At 61.4% G+C, this 18,537-nt stretch overlaps 2 protein-coding genes across 2 annotated transcripts in view; both read right to left on the bottom strand.

Annotated features, from left to right (window-relative positions):
• Positions 1–1,731: 1,731 nt before the first annotated feature.
• Positions 1,732–7,772, bottom strand: F7 (coagulation factor VII; the record flags this gene model as incomplete). The annotated part of the gene is made up of 8 exons (XM_079722048.1): positions 1,732–2,330; positions 2,878–3,001; positions 3,233–3,342; positions 4,244–4,384; positions 5,755–5,868; positions 5,943–5,967; positions 6,520–6,680; positions 7,703–7,772. The coding sequence occupies 8 exons, from the start codon at positions 7,770–7,772 to the stop codon at positions 1,732–1,734; spliced, it is 1,344 nt and encodes a 447-aa protein (XP_079578174.1).
• A 3,833-nt stretch (positions 7,773–11,605) lies between these two features.
• MCF2L (MCF.2 cell line derived transforming sequence like) overlaps positions 11,606–18,537 on the bottom strand; it is a gene marked incomplete at both ends in the record, with an annotated part of 61,749 nt that continues 54,817 nt past the window's right edge. Inside the window, 5 exons of the mRNA XM_079721921.1 lie at positions 11,606–11,691; positions 11,805–11,908; positions 11,976–12,088; positions 13,346–13,467; positions 17,967–18,085. Of these exons, the coding sequence (XP_079578047.1) occupies positions 11,606–11,691; positions 11,805–11,908; positions 11,976–12,088; positions 13,346–13,467; positions 17,967–18,085 (544 nt within the window). The remainder of the gene's footprint in view (positions 11,692–11,804; positions 11,909–11,975; positions 12,089–13,345; positions 13,468–17,966; positions 18,086–18,537) is intronic.

The following is an 18,537-nucleotide window of genomic DNA, read 5'->3' on the forward strand; positions in this document are numbered from 1 at the left end:
GGTAAAGTTCGCACACTTAGAAAAGATCTGGGGACTTCCCTGGTGGCGCAATGGTTAAGATCCACCTGCCAGTGCAGGGGACACGGGTTCGAGCCCTGGTCCGGGAAGATCCCACATTGTCGGAAGCCATCCTGGAGCCATTGCACCATGACAAAGTCATGAAGCAACGGAAGGCGAAACTGCAAGGCAGCGCCATGCCAGGAAGGTGGACTACAGCTCTGTTGTTATGTTTTATGATAATAAATTTACGTATAGGGGCAATTTGGGGGGGATGTTGCTCCACGTGAAAGAAAAATTCCTCTAGGACTCCCCCTCCTGAAACTACCACAGAATGGGAAGTACCCACTAAAGCCCCGGGGAAATAGGTAAAGAATTAAGAGCCTGGAACTAAGGGGATGTTTTTATGGAAAACACCCTCTAGTATGGAGTTATGGCCATGGACCGGAGTTCCTGATGACAGGAAATTTATGGTTCTATTATAAAGGAAGATTAATTATAAAAACGCAAATGACTAGAGCAGAATTGGTTGCTAGGACAGGGAGAAAACACTGTCTCAGTTGAAGGAAACAACGAGAAAGAGCATGCAGGGTATATTGTAAATATTTTCGTGGAACCATTGTAAAAGGTTGCCCATGCAAGAAGAGAAATAGGAACAAGTAGCTCCAACTTTTACAATTAAAATAATCATATAACTGCTTGGCTTGGTTACCAAGAAATAACCTGTGATTAATGGGAACTTGGGGAAATATTTTAATAGGACATCTAGAAACTAGGGGATTTTTTTTTTTAATCTTTATAGAACATTTTGAGGTTTGATTGTGCTAAGATTGTTTGGTCACGTACCTGGTAATGTAATCAACTATAATATATAAACCTGTGATTGTAAACAATAAAGATGTGAGAGAGAGAAACATTCAATGCTGATACGTTAAGAAGTGTCATAGAATTATTTCCTTTGGCGACGCTGTCCATCCCTCGGGTATCCCTGGACTCGCTGGAGCTGGACTCTGGCACCACATGCCGCGGAGCAATGAAGCCCATGCGCCACAACTACTGAGCCTGCGCTCTAGAGCCTGTGAGCCACAACTACTGAGCCTGCGCTCTAGAGCCCGTGAGCCACAGCTACTGAGCCCACGTGCCGCAAGTACTGAAGCTTGTGCGCCTAGAGCCCGTGCTCCGCAACAAGAGAAGCCACCGCAATGAGAAGCCCGCGCACCACAATGAAGACCCAGCACAGCCAAAAATAAATAAATTTATAAAAAGAAAAGAAAAGACCTGGAAGGATATCCAGCGCAGTGAGTGGTGGATGCTGACAGTTTATCTGAAGATGAAACGCTTGAGTGAGAGATGAACGTGTGGGGAAGCGGCACCGTCACCGCGGGTGGCCACGTCACCGGGGGTGGACACTCGCGCCTCTGCTGCCGGCCTGGCGCGCCCAGTCCCCGCGTGCCCTGCCCGGTGTGTCCCCTTCTGTCCCCTCCCCCCCTCCATCTGCCTCTTTGACGCTCAGTCTCTCTTTCTCTCCAGCTGCTCAGAATCTCCCTTAGGTTTCTCTCTGTCTCTCCAACCCTCAGTCTCTCTGTCTGTCAGTCTCCCTGTCTCCCTCTCTGTGTCTGTCTCTCCGTCTCTGTTTCCGCTTCCCCCTCCCCCGCCCCAAGAACCACAGGAGAATTTCCGGCTTTGGCGCGGGAAGACCGGGCACACACGGCGGCTTTATTTGCGGGGCGGGTGCTAGGGCAGCAGCGGGGCCCGAACGAGGCCCCCCGAGGGCGGCGGGGAGCCCATGAGACGGCGGAGCCAGGCCGTGTACTGGGAGACCCGGGTGTAGACGCCGAAGTGGCCGGCGGCCGCGCAGCCCTCGCCCCAGCTGACGATGCCCGTCAGGTACCAGGTGCCCCGGAAGGGGGTGGCGTGCGGGCCCCCGCTGTCCCCCTTGCAGGCGTCCTTGCTGCCGTCCGTGTAGCCGGCGCAGAACATGTTGTCAGTGACGACGGGGCCGCCGGGCCTCCGGCGCGACTGCTGCCGGCAGTCCTGGGTCAGGAGCCGGGGCACGTGCACGGCCATGAGCCGGAGGGCCGTGGCGCCGCGCTCCAGGAGCTGGCCCCAGCCGCTGACGGCCGAGAAGCGCACGAAGGCCAGCGTCCCCTCCGCGAAGGCCCGCTCGGGCAGGCAGAGGGGCGCCACGTGGTCGCCAAGGGCCACGGGCCGCGCCAGGCGGAGCAGGGCCAGGTCGTGGTCCGTCTTGCCCCGGACGTACTTGTCGGGGATGATGACCTGAGCCACCTGCCGCTCCTGCTCGTCACCCTCGTCCTGGCTGAGGTCGTGCTCGCCTGCGGGGGGACCAGGGGGCGGGGGCGGACCGTCCACTCACTCCACGCCTCGCCTCCCGGGCCAGGGTCTCCTGTCGGGCAGGAGGGGCCCCGCGTCCCCCACCCCTGGTGGGCGAGCAGCCTCCTGGGGCTGCCGGGGGGTCAGCCTGGGCGTGAGTCGGGGCGGATCTGGCCCCGAGGTGCTGGAGGCCGGTGAGGGGGTCGGGCGGGCAGCCGTGGCTGGGTGAGGAGAGGGCGCCCCGTTCCCCTGGTTCTTCCAGACGGGGCCTGGCCCTCCTGGGGTCCTCGTTGTCCCCTGAACCCACCGGGCAGCGCAGCCTTGGGTGGGGCACCCCCTCGGGGACCTTGGTGGGAGCAGCGTCACCCCAGGGCCGGGTGGCAAAGAGGCTGAGGGGGGTGGCCACAGTGGCGCTGTGGGTATGGGGTCTGCCCAGACGCTGCCACTTCTCTTTGTGGGGAAGGTCACTGGTCGTGGAAGCCTCGAATCTTAGCCCCGGGGTTATCATTCAAGGACCGTCTCCCCGCAGAAGGAGGCCACGCAACCTACCCAGCACCGCTGTCAGGTTCCTCCAGCTGCTGAGTCTGTCGAAACAGTGGGCTGCGGAGACCACCCAGACGGTGTCGAGCAGGGAGCCCCCGCACAGCAGCGCCCCATTCAGCTTCAGCATGGCCTGACGAGGGCACAGCAGATGCTGGAAGCTCGCGTTCCCGTCGTGGCTGCCTTGGGGACTCCCCTTTCCCGTGCACCCCGGATCGGGGCTGCTTTACAGGCCGCTTCCATCCGGCTAAGGGAGTGGAAAACTGGTGGACGCTGGCCGGACAGTGGGCACGCCGGGGCTGGACTCCTCTGTGCAAGCCCGGGATCGTCACCCAAGTTCGACCCAACGCTCCTGGAGGCTTACCTGCCAGGGACACTCCCCTTTGGGGCAGACGTGACCACCCACGATTCGGCCTTGGGGGTTGCTGTCGTTTCTTTTTTCCAGAATAGGCATTTTTCCGCACGGATATTCAACTGTGTAAAACAAATCCAGCAAGACGTGGGGATGTGTGGGGTGCTGGTGAGAAAGGCCAGGGGCCCTGCGGACGGGCGGCTGCGCCTCTGGTCCTGCCCGGGGCTGCGGCAGGCCCTTGCGGGAGCTGCCGGGGAAGCAGATGGCCCAGGGTCCTGGAGACTGGGTCCCGCTCACTTTCCAAGGGGGGAAGACGTGCAGCTTGAAGTCACTAAAGGTGTAAAGGATAAGCTGTGTAAGGTGACCGGCATCTCAGACAATCGGGCTGCTCTTCTGACCCGGCTCTAAGTTTTCCATCCTGCTCCAGGAAAGCCCCAGGCCAGAAAAGAAAGCCTTTAGAGGCGGCAGCTGAATTTCAGGCTTCCTAGACAAGGCTGGGTACATCCACCTCTGGAGAGACGCAGGGCTGGGGGTGGGGTCAGCTTTGGGAGCAGCAGCCCCATCGCCTTTAGGCTGGTTTGGAGACGTTTTCCGTTTTCCCAAATGTGCTGCCGTTGAGACTTGGAATCCAGAATCGCGCTGCTGTCAGTACAGACACTGGGTGTGGTGCTGAGCCCGCCGCGGGCAGTGGGGGTGGGCAGCGGGGGTGGGCAGCGAGCGCCGCCTTCTGCACCTCCCCCGGCTCCGGGGCTCCGCCCTGCCCACCGTGGCTCCGCCCTGCCCACCGTGGCTCCGCCCTGCCCACCGTGGCCCCGCCCTGCTCTGGGGGCGGGGGCGGCCGCCTCCACCCCAGCTTCCCCTCTGCCACGCAGAGCGTGCTGGCAGTGCCTGGTAGGTGCTCAGTGATGCTATGCTTCCCCCCACCCCATCTTGTAGCCAACGGGGGGACGTGTATCAGGACAGTGACTGCTCATCGGAAATGGAACCACCCAGCCCTAGACCTGGTCCCCGATCACCTGTTACCTGTGGGCGTGCAGGACACGCCGTCCGCCTGAAGCGCGTACCCCTCGTGGCACCAGCAGGTGCGCCCAGCCTCCGCGTCATCCCTGCAGTACTGCTCACAGCCCCCGTTGTCATTCGGGCAGATCAGCTGGCTCTTCTTGTCTGAGGGCAGAGGGCATGGCCGACGAGGGCCCCGGTTAGGGCAAGCAGGCCCGGGGGCCACCCGTCCCTGGGGCAGGGGCCGTGTTCTGCACGAAGGTGGCACCCAGCTTCCGGCTCCAGGGACAGCCTGGCACCAGCCCACTCTGCAGACTGACCCAGAAGGGCAAGACCTGGAGTTTGGGGCAGGGTCCCACGTCTGAGCAGCTTCGTCAGTGGGGATGGGGGGCCGGCATGCTGTGGCCTCCACAACGTCACCCCTCCCAGGCTGGGGAAAGCAGAGGCCCCTGGGGACAGTGGACGAGTCCGACTCAATCGGAGGTCTGCCCGCGAGCAGCCAGAGCCAGGAGGCTGGTCTGCAGCCGGGGCCTGGTGCCCCAGGGAGCTGCCCGGGCTGGCCGCTGGCTCAACCTGCCTCTGAAAAAGGGAACTTTGTTGTGGACACATGGTTGGCTCGCTCTGCAAGTCCAGGGCCAGCGGAGGGAAGGCCTGTCCTGGAGGTGAATTCACACCAGGACCGCTGAGCACCCAAGCCCCAGGTGACCGGCGGGGACCCTCCTCCCTGGCCGTTCCCCTCCCTCTCTGACCGTGGTCCTTTGAGACGAGCTAGGTGGCATCAGAATGTTCACAGGTGGGGAGGGATCCCAGGAAGTGACTGCCCCCCTCTGATGAAGTCGTCCGCTTTAATTTGATCTGCCTGATAAGCGTGTTGTTTTCCTGGGGGCCTGGGGCCACATGGCATCAGCGCGACCCCTGGAGGGGCTGGACACAGGGGTCAGCCACATCCTTGTGCCTGAGCCCCAGTGGGACCTCAGGACACCGGGGCTTGTGGGCGCGTCCCTGGCGGGTGGGTCTCTGTAAGTTCTGTCCCACATAGTCTCGGAGGTCAGAACATCATCCACAGGGCTCCCGCGAAGAAGCCGCTGGGAGCTCACACCTGGCCCCTCGGCTGTTTGAACACATGTCCTTTCCGTGTGATAATTGTAACCGCGCCTGTGTCGGCCTTCCGAGCGTGCTGACCTTCTAGCAGATGACTGACGCTGAGGGTGGTCTGGGGAGCCCTGAGCTGTGTGACACTGTAATGCTGGACCTATCCTTGTAACAGCAAGTAGGGAAGGCCAAGCTTCCCCGACCACCTTGCCACGGGGATGTGTGGAGCTGGCGGAGATGCAGTGATTCCCCGGGCCCCTCCGGGTGCGTCAGAATTCCCAGTGCCGGGAGCCCAGAAGGGGACAGGGCATCAAAAGTGGGAGAATTAGCACCTGAGAACCCCAGATCCGAGACTCTCAGGTTGAGGCCCTTCCAGGTCACCAAGGCCAACCTCCCCCCAGGCCATGCTCAGCAGCCCCCCTGGGGGCCCCGGGCGTCCTCACCCGTCTCACAGTTCCGGCCCTCGAAGCCATCCAGGCAGAAGCAGAGGTAGGACTGCAGCTGGTCCTCGCAGGAGCCCCCGTTCTGGCAGGGCCTGGAGGCGCACTGGTCCCCATCTGTGAGCAAGTCGGTGTTAGGATGCCGAGAGGGGGGCCGGCGGGTAGATCAGGTCGGCCGGGCACATACTCACCGTTGTAAGAAATCCAGAACTGATTCTGACGGAGCAAAGAGGAAGGTGTGTGACACAGGTGTGCGCCAGGGGCAACGCTTAGAGTCCCCGCGGAAGGAGCTGGCGGGCTGCGGCGGGCTGGGGGGGCGTCTGACCTGGCCCTCGTGATGGGCTCTGAAAGCCAGACTTTCTCCTCTGGAGACGAGGTGGGTGCATCCAGGGGAAGCGAGTTTTTTCCTAATATCCACCCGCCATTGCTAAGGCCACCAGAGGTCGCAGATTTCCTCTCCCAAGTCAGGATCCCCAGGCTTTAGCTGTGCCACGTCCGAGCTGTGAACGCGGACAAGACACCCCTGCTCCCTGAGCCCCCACTTCCTCCTCGGATGCTGCATCGACCGTCCAGTCACCCGCTGAGCGGGAGAAGGTGGGAAAGAGATGCACGGGCGCTCTGCCAACCGCAGAGGCCCCTCAGTAAAAGGGATTCCCGAGGAATCTTTTGGCCAATGAAGTAAAACTCGCAGGGTTGCCGTGAGAATCAAAGCAGGCTTCACAACCACGGGGTGGCCGCCGCACGCCCGCTGGCCCCAGGCGAGCTCACCGTCCTCTCCTCGCTCTGGAAGATCTCCCGGGCCTCCTCGAAGGAGCAGAACTCCTCCCTGCACTCGCGCTCCAGGGATCCAGGCCACAGTTCCTCCAGCAACCAGTTGGCGCGCCGGGACCTGTGCAGGACGCTGTGGGCTTGCTCCTGGGAAACAAAGACTGGAGGGCGGGCCGTGAGACGCTGGACGCCCGGGGGGCCCACACCCTCCCATCCCCCCACCCCGCCCTCCACAGGAAGTGTTCCCACCGTCCCCTCCGCTAGGTAATGCGAGTCAGAGGGCTCCTGTCCACAGGCCTGGCTGAGTCTGCAATGGGAGCACGTTCTCGCTGCTGCCAACGGGCAACACTGCACAACCTTTATGTGCAGGAGGAAGGCAGTGGGCTCAGTAAGTCATCGTCACACATTCACACCCTTGACCTGGTCCCTTCACTTCTAGGAATTTATCCCAAGGAAATGCTCTGAGACCTGCACAGAGACCCAGCCATCAGGAAAGCTGGAGACAAATAATCTGAAACACTAAATGATGGTACCCCGTGATGCTTAAGAAGGTGCGATATGAAGTGAACAAAGAAGACAAGCAGGAAGGACCGTGGGCGGCACCCGCCTGCCACTCGGACCCCAGAGTCTGGCCGTGGGATCTGAGGGACGACGTGAGCCGGACTTCACGGGACAGTGTCGGTGCCTGGTTCCCACCTCGGCCGCCCCTTGGTGCTGGAGAGTCATGATGACAGCTCACAGAGCTGTCCCCGTGTTACCGGCTCAGGCCTCCCAGCGTCTGTGAGGACGGGGTGCAGGGGTCACAGGCGCAGTGGCAGATCATCACGGTCCAGCGTCCCCACACCGTCCCTCGCGCCAGCCCCCCACCGAGAGGCCGAGAGAGCAGAGTGAGAGAGGCACCTCTGAACCCCAGATCCTGTGCCAGGGGGTGGGGGGGCGTTGGCGGCAGGCGGGGGGCCCCCACTGTGGCCGGGGAACGCCACGGCTCCCAAAAGTCTGGAAAATAATTCCCCAAAGCCTTTCCTCCAAATGCCCGGCGAGGAGGCCCTGGGCACCGTTTGCCTTTCGGAAGGAAAGCAGATCAGAGCAGAGCTGCCAGCAAACGGGAGCGCCCGGCGCCTGGGCCAGCTCTGGGGGTTGGCTGCCCTTCCGCTGGGTGAACGGGGAAACCTCCCTCGCGTACCTGCCACCAGGGACCCCCGCAGGCCAAGCAGAAGGCAGAGGAGGGCCAGCCCCCAGAGCCGAGGAACCATGGCGAGGCCCTGGGTCGCTTAGTCTGTTGACTCCTGGTGGGGAGGCGGGCAAAGGTCTCCAAGAGCCGGAGAGGGTGGGGGAGGGAGGCCTCGCTTCCCAAGCACACGGGGCGGTCAGTTCCCCGCCCAGTGCCTGCTGACGGGACAGATGGGCCGCCCCAGGGCACTGGCCTGGGGAATCGGGCTCCTTGTCCCAGAGGAGACGCGGGTGTCGGGATGCATGTCTGGTGGCGTGTGCAGCTCAAATGCGGCTCCGAAGTCTGCAGCCTGAGGACCTAGGACGGCAAGCTGGGAAACAGAACTAAACTGTGGGTGGAGAGCCGTCCCCCGCAGTGATGATACTGGGAACGGGGGGCAGACTTGGGGCGTGAATGTGAATATTTTGTCACAGGGGAGGCCTGGTTTCTAAGCCGAAGGGCCCCTCAGGGAGCGCGAGGGGGAGGGGTGCGCGCCCCCAGCGGAGCCCCTGCCCCTGTCTCAGCCCTGGGGGGCCCGGGTCTTGTCCCTCATGCCCTCCTGGGCCCAGGCCACCAGCTGGGGTGACCAGCTATCCTGGCTGCCAAGCACGAAAGGGTTTCTCAGGACGCTGGACTTTCCAGACTTAACTGGGCTGGCGGCCACCCTGCAAGTCTCACTCAGGCGTCCAGCCTCCTCTAGAAGTAGCCTCCTCTCCATACACGGGTGGAGGCTGGGGACCCCAGCTCTGCGCAATCATCTTCAGAGGGCGAGCGAGGAGACCCAGCTGTTCCAGGCAGGTCGGCGCCACTCCCTCCCCAGGTGGAAGGCAGTCCTTAGAGGACGACATTTTACTTATCACCTCTGGAATTTCTATTTGTTACTGTCAACAGTTGTTTAGGAATTCAGTTATACAGGAATTTATTTGTGAAGGGGGAGGGGGAGGGGAGGGGAGGGGAGGGAGGGGAGGGAGGGACTCCCACAACCCTTCCTGGCGACGCCTGGGCCCAGTGGGTGCAGCAGCTCTGGAGTCAGACCACCTGGCAGGGTGCTGTCAGGGTCCGTCTCCTCCCAGCTTGGGGAGGAAGGGGCTTATTCCTTTGAGCCTCACTTTCTTTGCGGGGCAGCGGGGCTGCTTGTCCTGCTGAGAGCCTGGGCGCGTGCACTGTCCTGCGAGGGCTCCAGAAGCGCCACCTGCCACCTGCCACCCCTGCCGGGTGCGGCCACTGCCCGGGGCTTCCTCCGGCCCCAGGGCTGCCCACCTTCTCAGACCGAGTGCAGCGTGGTCACTGGTCACTGACTCAGTGCTCCTCTACAGCTGCCTGACCCAGCACCGCCCCCAGGGGCTCCAGCGACAGGAATCTATCCAGTCCCAGGTCTGGGCAGGTGTCCCAGGGCCACGCTCCCTCCAGATGCTCTGTGGGAGGGTCCTTCTGGCCTCTTCCAGCTCCTGGGGCTCTGGTGGCCCTTGGTACCCCTGCCATGCTGAGCCAGCCCGCCAGATTCTGCCTCGGCCGGCACATGGCTGCTCCCGCCCGGGTGTGTGTGTGTGTGTGCGCGCGTGCGTCCAAATTTCCTGCGCCTTATAAGGACACCAGTCATTGGACTAGGGGCCACCATGACCCCATCTTAACCAACTGCACCTGCAGTGACACTATATCCAAGCAGGATCACCTTCTGGGGTCCAGGCGGACAGGGATCCTAGGGGGATGCTCTCAGCCCTGGCTTCCCTCGAATGGAGCTGAGCTGCACCTGTGTTTGGAGCCACGTGAGGGGCATCGTGACCACAGGCCCCGTAGGGACAAGGCTCGGGGGTAAGGAAAAAACCCTGCTCCTTCCAGGGCTTCGCAAAGCATCACCACTGAACCAGGTTTCTACAGACACATGACCTGCCAGGCACAGGGCATCAGCATGAATTAGGGCAATGCGAAGGACAGAGGCCCTCAGGTCCAGGGTGACGGGGTCCCCGCAGAGGTGGAGGGGACGCTGCAGGCCAGTGGGGACGTGGCTTTGAGGAGCCACTACACCCACTGACACTAGTGCTATTTCTCCCAGGTGGCCGAGCACAGGTACAGAGTTCACCCTATCTTATTCCTGCAGGAGAACCCCTGACAGAGGGGGGAGGAGGAGGGGGCATGGGCGCTGGGGTCGAGGGCTCAGGGATCAGGAGGCCCCACTCGCCCTGGGCCCCTCCGGCCCACACTGGCATCTGGGGGTGGGGGGCGTTCCAGTGAGGGCGAGCCTAACATTACCACCCAGTTTCAGATCCTGTGCCTTTACAGAGGAAGGCCGACAGCAAGAGGTGCTGATGTTTATTCAAACACCAGCCATACAATAAAGAACTCGGATTTTTAAATTTCACTTACATCAGCAGTTAAAAAAAAATAGAAACAGTGACTGAAACATGAGGTTTTAAAGTGCTTTTATGAGGAAGAGATCACAAAAATGGTGGACAATCCCAGGCTGGGATGGCAGGAATTGTGCCTGAACAATCAATATATTCAGTAAATTATGTGAAGCATCATTTTCCAAATAACTTATACACCAGGAGAAAAGCTGCCGAGCTTGTACGCCGTCCACTACACACTCCAGAGAGGTCTGGCCCTGCACAAGGACAGGGAGCCCATGGGCTGGGCTGCAGAGGCCTGGGGCTCGGGGGGCTGTAAAGCGACACATCACCAGCAGCTTGGAGGCTATAAATACACCCCTCACAGTGGGGACGTATGTACACACATCGACATATATACACACATATAAAAATATCTGCCCCAATCAGACCCAGAAAACGTTTCCAAGGAACAGAATTTGTTTCTGAAACACAAACACAGTAAAACAGAAGAGTTTTCTTTCCAGTTCTGCCTTGATTTGAGTAAGATAAACTCTGCTCCTGTGCTCAGGACAGTTCCACACAGGACCTGCCAGGCAGGGGAAGGCGGGGGGCCGAGAGCTCAGGTTTTCCCTGGGCTCCTGTGACAGCATCGGTTCAGATGAAACCTGCAAAAACTGCATCTTTACATAGTCTTTAAAAACAATAAAAATATCCTAATTCAGTGAAGTGTGTTAAAAAATCGAGTCCCCCATTTTTTTTTTTCTGTAGAAAAGGTTAATATTTTAAATTATAGTTCACATTTTCCTTTGAAAATTAACCTACACAGGTGAAGGAATTTCCTTGGTTTCTAACTGCCTGTGTTTGTAGAAACGCTGCCTGATTCTACCCAGGGACGTCCTTCCACTCACCTGTGACCAGGTGGGCTGTTTCCACGAGAGCGTGTCCCCCAAATCATTCAGCGCCATGTAAACCCCAGTAACAAAAAAGTTTTATATCAAATACAGTATGAAATTGTCATTTCACGTAAACACAGTGATTCTTGGTAAAGATCAGAGGCCAAAGTATCACCAAAAAGATGGCCGTAGAATTAATCCTTGCTTTAAAAAAAAAATGTGTAGAAGACAAACTAGCCTCCTGCCCCCGCACCAAGCCGCTGGGTCAGTGAATCAGTCACTTCTTTTGGAAGCAGCTCCACAGAACGCGTGTTCCTGCAGAAAGCACCGGACCAGAAACGTCGGAAACCAAAGGGGAGCGGCTGCGGCCGAGGCCGAAGGGGAGTCCCCGGAGCCCTTCTGCACCGGAGGTCTGTCGTCTGCACCCCGTTCGTCCGACTCCCCGAGGAAGCCGCGGTGCCGCGCTCTTCCTGCGCCCTGGGGCGCGCGCGGTCCTGGCGCCGAGGCCGCAGGGCGGACTCTTCCCGAACCTTCGTCTGGGGCCGCGGCGGCGCCGGGGTTCCGTGGGCGGTTCCGTGGGCGCCGGCCCCTCCCCCACGCCGCGCCGGCCCGAGCAGAGGCCCGCTCCCAGGGCCGCAGGCGGGGTGGCCGCGGCGCTACCCCTGCAGGTCCGCGAGGGCGGCCGCGCAGCTCTCGCTGCAGCTGGACGAGGCGCTCAGCAGGGCGGACCCCGCGCTGGACTCTGCGGACAAGCAGGCGAGCGGCTGCCGCGCGACCTGGCCCCGCCCCTGGCCCCCGGCCCCGCCCCCCGGCCCCGCCTTCGCCGCGGTGCCTGGGCTGCTCAGCGGCCCGTACCTGGGCTGCTCAGGCACCCGGGGGCGCCGCGTTGGCCGAGGAGCGAGGACAGGTTGTGGGCTGGCAGCCAGCCCTCGCCGCCGGAGCTCAGGTTCCGCACGAACCTGCAAGGGGCGCGGTCAGGGTGCGGCAGCGCGCGCGGGCTCCGCGGGGGCGCGCGGGTGGTCTTACCAGAGGCCCTCGTCGCCCTCCTGCACCAGCTCCACCTCGTCCCCGCTCCTCAGGGCCAGCGCGTCGGGGCTCCCCTTCTCGTCCAGCCCCGTGACGGTGTACTTCCCGGGGACCTGGGGAGGGGACGGCAGGGCGCATGGCACACATGGCACGCATCTGCTGGTGCCCAGCGTCCAGCGTCCCGGGAAGGACGAGAGCCTTGCCATTCGCAGAGCTTCCGGTGGGACTATGGCCTTACACTGCGAAGGTCTCCTCGTCCAGGGAGACGCTAGGTCTCACGTGGTGACCACTAAACCTGACCAGCCTGTGCAGTGCCCTTGGCTGCGCCCCAGTGCTCCCACCACACCCAGCTCCTGCGGTCCCAGGGCCTTTGCACCTGCTGTCGCCTCTTCCTGGGTCACGCCTCTGCCCTCACCGCACATGCTCTGCCTTTTACTAGTCTTTCACCCCAGGAGAGGGGGGATTCTTGTCCACCTTGTCCCGCTTGCCTTCAGTGCCTGACACAGCAGGTGCTCAGCACCTGTGCACAGAGCTGCTGCACGACGCGGACTCTGAGAAGGGGAGGCCATTCTGCTGGACTGTGGGGCTCCGGCCTCACGAGCAGCGAGACACATGACTGGGAGCCCCTGAACTGTGCAGGGGTCACGTGCCACCAGGCTTGGGAGCAGGGAAAGCCAGGCCAGTGTCCGTTATCCTCACGGGAGCAGCTGCACCCTCTCTGGACACCCTGAGCAGCACCTCACACCCTCCTGCTGCACCAAGAACGGAATGCAAACCCAGCAGGCCTGCCCACCTCCCTGCCCGCCAGCCTAGGCTCCCCCGCTGGTCCCCCAACGCCCTGGCTGGCTCTTCTCACCCTCAGGCCTCCTCGGGAAAGGCTGCCCTGGCCACCCGAGACTCTCCCTGCGCTCTCCTCCATTTACCTGTGTCTACCCCTCCAGCTCTGGGGTGCTTTGCTCGCTGCGATAAACCAGGTGTGGACCAGGGCAGCACTGAGCGGGCAGCAAATAACTGTTGCTACCGTCCTGACTCTGATGACTTAGTATGTAAATAGTTTCCTCTGCTGCTCATGCTAAAACAGGACTTTGTTTAGAAAGCAAATCCGTACCTCAGACAGTGCGATTCTCTGAAACAGATGGCGGTACACGTGCAGCTTTAAGAAAGCTCCTCTGAGGGGCAGGTCAGAGGTGTGCACTGTCCGCTGTGAGGTGGTCTGGTGAGAACTAAGGAGGGCGGGCACACAGCCATGGGGCCCTGCCACCTGAAGGTCCCTCCCTAAGCCCTAGGAGGCACAGCCCCCTGAGCTGCACTGCTGGCGCCCTGCCCCCTGGGACCAGCAGTGCAGCGGACAAGGCGGGAGCCAAGGTTACCAGCTTCCTGAGGCCCACTCTGCCTTCCTCCTCTGCGTCCGAGGAGTTGACCGGCTCCTCGGCACTGGACCAGCCGTCGTTGTCCTCAGGAGCCTCTGACGGGTGAGACGTTTTGCTCCAACCTAGAGAGGACCAGGCCCCGGTGAGGACCCCCTCAAGGTCGAGGGCGGCCTATGGACGTCCCCGCCACCCACACGTGTCGGCCGGGGGAGCCTGCCCTTCCCAGCGGCGCGGAAATGGGGGCCGGACACCCGCAGGTTTCCGCTTCAACCGTGCAAGCTGCCCCCTGCCCAGGGGGCCTGGGCCACAGCATCTGCTTCCACAGCCGGAAACGAACCCCAGCCTCCACTGGACAGCTGGTGGCACCCGCCCGTCCGTGTCGAGGCGAACGACGAGGGAAAGGCGTTTTTAATCAACACCTGCAACACTCAACACCCATTGGCTGGCCGGGAGGACAGCTCCTCACGAAGCTGGGTGCTGGGCGCGCCCAGGCCAGGGAGGGGGCCGCCCTGTGCGGGTCACGGGCGGGGAATAAGCTTCCTTCGGGTTTTATAAACTACGTAAACATTCCTTCTACTGCCCTGTGTCCCCACAGAGTAGCCGCTGCATTTCCCATTGGGGGAGAGTGCAAGTGCGCTGTGAGAAATACAACAAGTGCCACGAACGAAGCGAGAGGCCGAAGCCACACGCCTGTGGTTCTGGACCCCAGCCGCTGCTCCGTGTTAAGTAGCGTTTCGACAAGAGGGGAGCGGATCCAGAACCAGTTCGAGTTCCATCTGGTGTGGCCCGAAGCACACCTTCTCCTGGGAGAGAGGGAGTGAGGGAACCACGCGGACCAGGGCGGAATGCATGCCCGCATGTCCCCCCCTGCCTGCAGTCAGGGTGCAAACAGAGGGGCAGCTGTCCCCAGGCCGACACTCTGAAGGTGGCAGTGACAAGCTTGTGTTAAGCGGTGTCAGGGAGCTGCCTCTGTCTTCACAGAAAAGGGAGCTGGGACCCAGAGATCCCCCCCAGCCCGCAGAGCACTGAGCCCCTGCTCCAGGCCAGGCCCGGCGCCCAGAGACCCTCTGGCCCTGCCCCTCCAGCCGGGCAGGGGTGGCGAGCACGACCCTCGGCCCCCGGCGGCTGGCGTCCATGCAGGAAGCGGGAAGCGGGGACCGTGGGTTGCCAGCCACTAACCACGCTGGCCGCCTGCTTCAGCACGTCCGTAGCCGCCCAGGGCGGGAAGCTCAGATGGACGCCGCGTGGGGGGTCACCAGGGGCCCCGGCGCCGGGCAGCTGGCCACAAATGTCCACCCCTCCAGCCCAGCACCGATAGACACAGGGCTCCCAGCCAAATGGAAGCATGTGTCCAAAGGGGGACAGCGAGGGCGGAAAGACGACGCTGCTCCCTGGGCAGAGGGGCAGCCCCTGGAGATGGAGGCGTGTAAACCCTCACTTGAGAGCTGCGTGGACGGACGGCTCTGCCCTTTGGTCACACCCGGCCGCCCGGGGCCTCTGAGGAACCCTCTATTAACAAGTGGGATGGTCCCTGTGTCAACACAGTGACACGGGAATAAGCGTGAAATGCTGAGCCCTGCGGCCGGATGCTGGGGGCTTTGAGGAGGACATCAGGCCAAGGCAACCGTGAATACGGTCACCTCTCATTCCAGTAAAAGAGTCGCTGACACTGATACTGAAAAAACAAGGGGCTGAGGCAACTCCAGGAAGCAAGCACTTGGCATTTTCAAGAGTGCCAGCCAGGACGGCCCGCAGCTCACTGTCACCTGCTGTGGACTGAAGTGATTCCATGGATGCGGGAATGGGGGGAAGGAGGGGGAAGGAGGGGAGGGGAGGGGGGGAGGGGAGGGGAGGAGGGGAGGGGAGGAGGGGAGGAGGAGGGGAGAGGAGCCGGAGGGGGAGGGGAGGAGGGAGGGGAGGAGGGAGGGGAGAGGGGGAGGGGGAGGAGGAGGGGAGGGAGGGGAGGGGAGGGGGAGGGGAGGGGGAGGAGGAGGGGAGAGGGGGAGGGGGAGGGGGAGGGAGGAGGAGGGGAGGGGAGGAGGGGAGGGGGGAGGGGAGGAGGGGAGGGGGGAGGGGAGGAGGGAGGGGAGGGGAGGGGAGAGGGGAGGAGGGAGGGGAGGGGGGAGGGGAGGAGGGAGGGGAGGAGGGAGGGGAGGGGGAGGAGGAAGGGGAGGGGGAGGAGGAGGGGAGCGGGGCTGGCAGCTGGGCCCCGGCTCAAGGCTCTAACACTCATCTACCGGGACATGAGGTCACCTCACCTGTCTCACAGGGGAGCTCGCAGAGGTGACACACTGGGCTCCAAGGGAGTAGACACAGCGTCTGAGCCAAGTGCAGCTTCCCACACAAGCAGAGTCAACAAAGCAGGGAGATGCCTCGGGCACCTCTGGGTCTTAAGCAGGAACACAAATGGCCAAGACCAGCCCCTCCCCAAGACTGTGGTGGGGAGGTGATTCTACTCCCAAGTGCCTGGGGCTCCGTCTGCAGGGCTGGGTGCAGGCTGGGGTAGGGGTGGGTCTCTGAGCTCTCCTGCCCAGGGAAGCAAGAGGGCGCAGCCTGGGTCCCTGCAGCGCGGACTGTGGACTGAGGCCCGAGGGGGGTCTGCATCGGGATCTGGCTCGGCCGCACCACCACATGGTCTGGAAAGCGCGGGATAGCTCACAGAGTGGAATCCTGTCTGCGAGCCTTAGGCCCTCAACCTGGGCCGGGCGGAGGTGGGGGGCTTTGGGTTTCCCTGGGGGGGCTCTGCCCTCAGAATATGAGGGCAAGAGAGACGAAGGCCCGAGTTCCAATACGGAACCTCACCCCATCTGTCTGTGCGGTCGGGCGGGACGTGCCGGCTGCCGTCCCCAGAAGCATGGGGACAAATGGTGAGGAAGGATGGGCCTGGGACGCGGAGCCCCGCAGCCACTGAGTAAGAGAGCCCAGCCCAGCCCAGGCACCAGCCAGGTGTCAGCAGCTGCTACCTGGTGGCCAGTGGGCAGCTCTGCGCATTCTGGGCACACCTGGCCTGAGGCCTTGGACCGAGAAGCGTGACGTCACCACGGTACCTGTCGCCGGAGCGTCAGGCTTTGAACAAAACAGTGACTGTGCTCCTGGCTGGGAGGGACCTACTTCACTGGGCAGCTCAGGTGGCGAGACAGGGTCCCTAACCGGATGGGGAAATGGCGCCAGGCTAGTCCAGAAGGCTGAGCCACTCTACCTCGTAAACCAAAAGGCGTTGGGTCGCTCTTTACTTGGTGTCGCTTAGCTTTTTTGTCGGGACTGGTAGGAGAGGCTGCAAAAGGAGGAAGAGCAGAGACAGAACGGGAGAGACGGAGTGAGGAGCATGAGCTGAGCACCGAAGGGGCAGGAGACACACCGAGCTCATGCTGGGGTGAGACACACACGGCGGCAACAGGCTGCTTTCCGTGACTCAAAAAGCAGCTTCTTGGGAACACAGCTCAGCTGGCGGAGGGATCCAGAGATCAAGGGGGAGGCCCAGGAGAGCAGGAGGATGAGATGGGCGGGTGATGGCCCTGCGTCGGCATCATAGTTTTAGGTAAGCGGCCCCTTGGTTTGTTTTCTGAGCTCCACGTAAAGCATGCCCAGTACGCATGCTCGCCAAACCCAGCAAGGTATAAGGACCAGGATTTGTCCGTCTTTTTGTTTGTTTGTTTGAGGTCAACTTAAAAGTATTTTATAAATCGGGAAAAATAGAAAAAAACCCTCCAATTTTTTGGACCAATGAAAAGACCTCTAGGCAAGACGGGCTTTCAGTATCGGGCAGGCAGTCCTCTAACGACCCGCCTGGAAACTCAGGGCTGGCCTCATGTGCTGTCTGGGTGTATTTCCCCCATATATTCACTGCCCAGGAGCCCAGGCAAGCTTTTAGAGATCTCCATCGGGTGCTCTGAACCCGCCCGTGCACTAGAAATGCCCAGAGGGAAGTGGATGCCTCGCACTCTGGCAGGGGGAGCAATGCCCTCGGGGACCCCACGGGAGAAGGCGGGAAACGGAGGAGCTGGACCAGAAAAGCAAAGGACAGTCCCAGCTCCTGGCAGGCGAGCCTCTGTCAGAAGAGCTCACCTCCACCTCTGCAAAGAAAAGGCCCTGAAAACAGAGCCCTGGCTGCACGAATGACAGACCCGCCAGCATCAGGGAAAGAGAGCGACTCAGTGGCAGACGCGTGCCTGGTGACCCACGCAAGAGGCAGATGCCCCTCCCAGGACCGTCCACACGGATGAGCACGGCACGGATGGATGACAGACAGCCATGGGCGCGACCCGCCCAGAAGCCCGCCGGCCGGCTGGGGCCGGGCGCCTTTACCTTTCTGACCCTTGAGGGCAGCAAAGCTCTGCAGGGTGAAGCGCTTTCTGGAAAGCGCAGAGCTTTCTGAGGTAGAGCTAGTGACCGCGTCATCTGCGGGGAAGAGAGGGCAGTGCAGAGGGCGCCGGGCGGCCCCGGGGGGCAGGCGGTCACGCCCGGGCCCCCTGCCCAGGCCCCTGTGCTCTGTGCGGGCGGCCGGGCCCCGCACTCTCTGTGTAGCTTCCCTGTGCCCACCGGGGGCTGTGAGGCCCTGACACGCCCGCCGCGGACCCCCGATTCAGCTCCCAGCACTTCTGGGCTTGGCCCCAACACTCACCTCTGCCCTTCTCGGGGGGCCTCGGCAGTGGCACGGGGCCCACGTATCCCTCCAGGTTCAGCGGGTCCGTTTTTCTTTCTTCCAACTTTCTGACGTTTTTTGTGTTCCCTTTAGAGGGACTAACGACATCAGACACATGGAAAAAGAGAATGTTGTTGCCTGGTTAGCGTTCAAAGGCCTGCTGGGAGGAGGGTGGAGACCTCCCTGAGCTTCTACCCAGGGCTTCGGGCTGCAGGGCCACGGCCATGGCCACTCATGTCCAGACTCCGGGCGGAGCCGAGTGAGAACAAAACCTACCTCCCTGACTATTAAGTAGGAGGCGGTTTTGTTGTTGTTTTCTTTCCCCTGGGGGGGGGTCCTTTCTCCTTTAAAGCTATTGTTCTGTGGTTTATTTATTTAGACCATAAATCATTATTAAAGCATCATTATTATTTCAACCATGAATAATTAGACGTGGCTTACATAAGAAACAGTAAACAAGTAAGTGAATGAATAAAATAACAAAGGAAAAATAAGGGCAGAAAAGGTCCGATGAGGCCAGTGTGAAACATGACCCTGCGTCTGTCTGCGA

The sequence above is a fragment of the Hyperoodon ampullatus genome, assembly GCF_949752795.1.
Source record: "Hyperoodon ampullatus genome assembly, chromosome: 16".
In the NCBI taxonomy this organism is placed as follows: Eukaryota; Metazoa; Chordata; class Mammalia; order Artiodactyla; family Ziphiidae; genus Hyperoodon; species Hyperoodon ampullatus.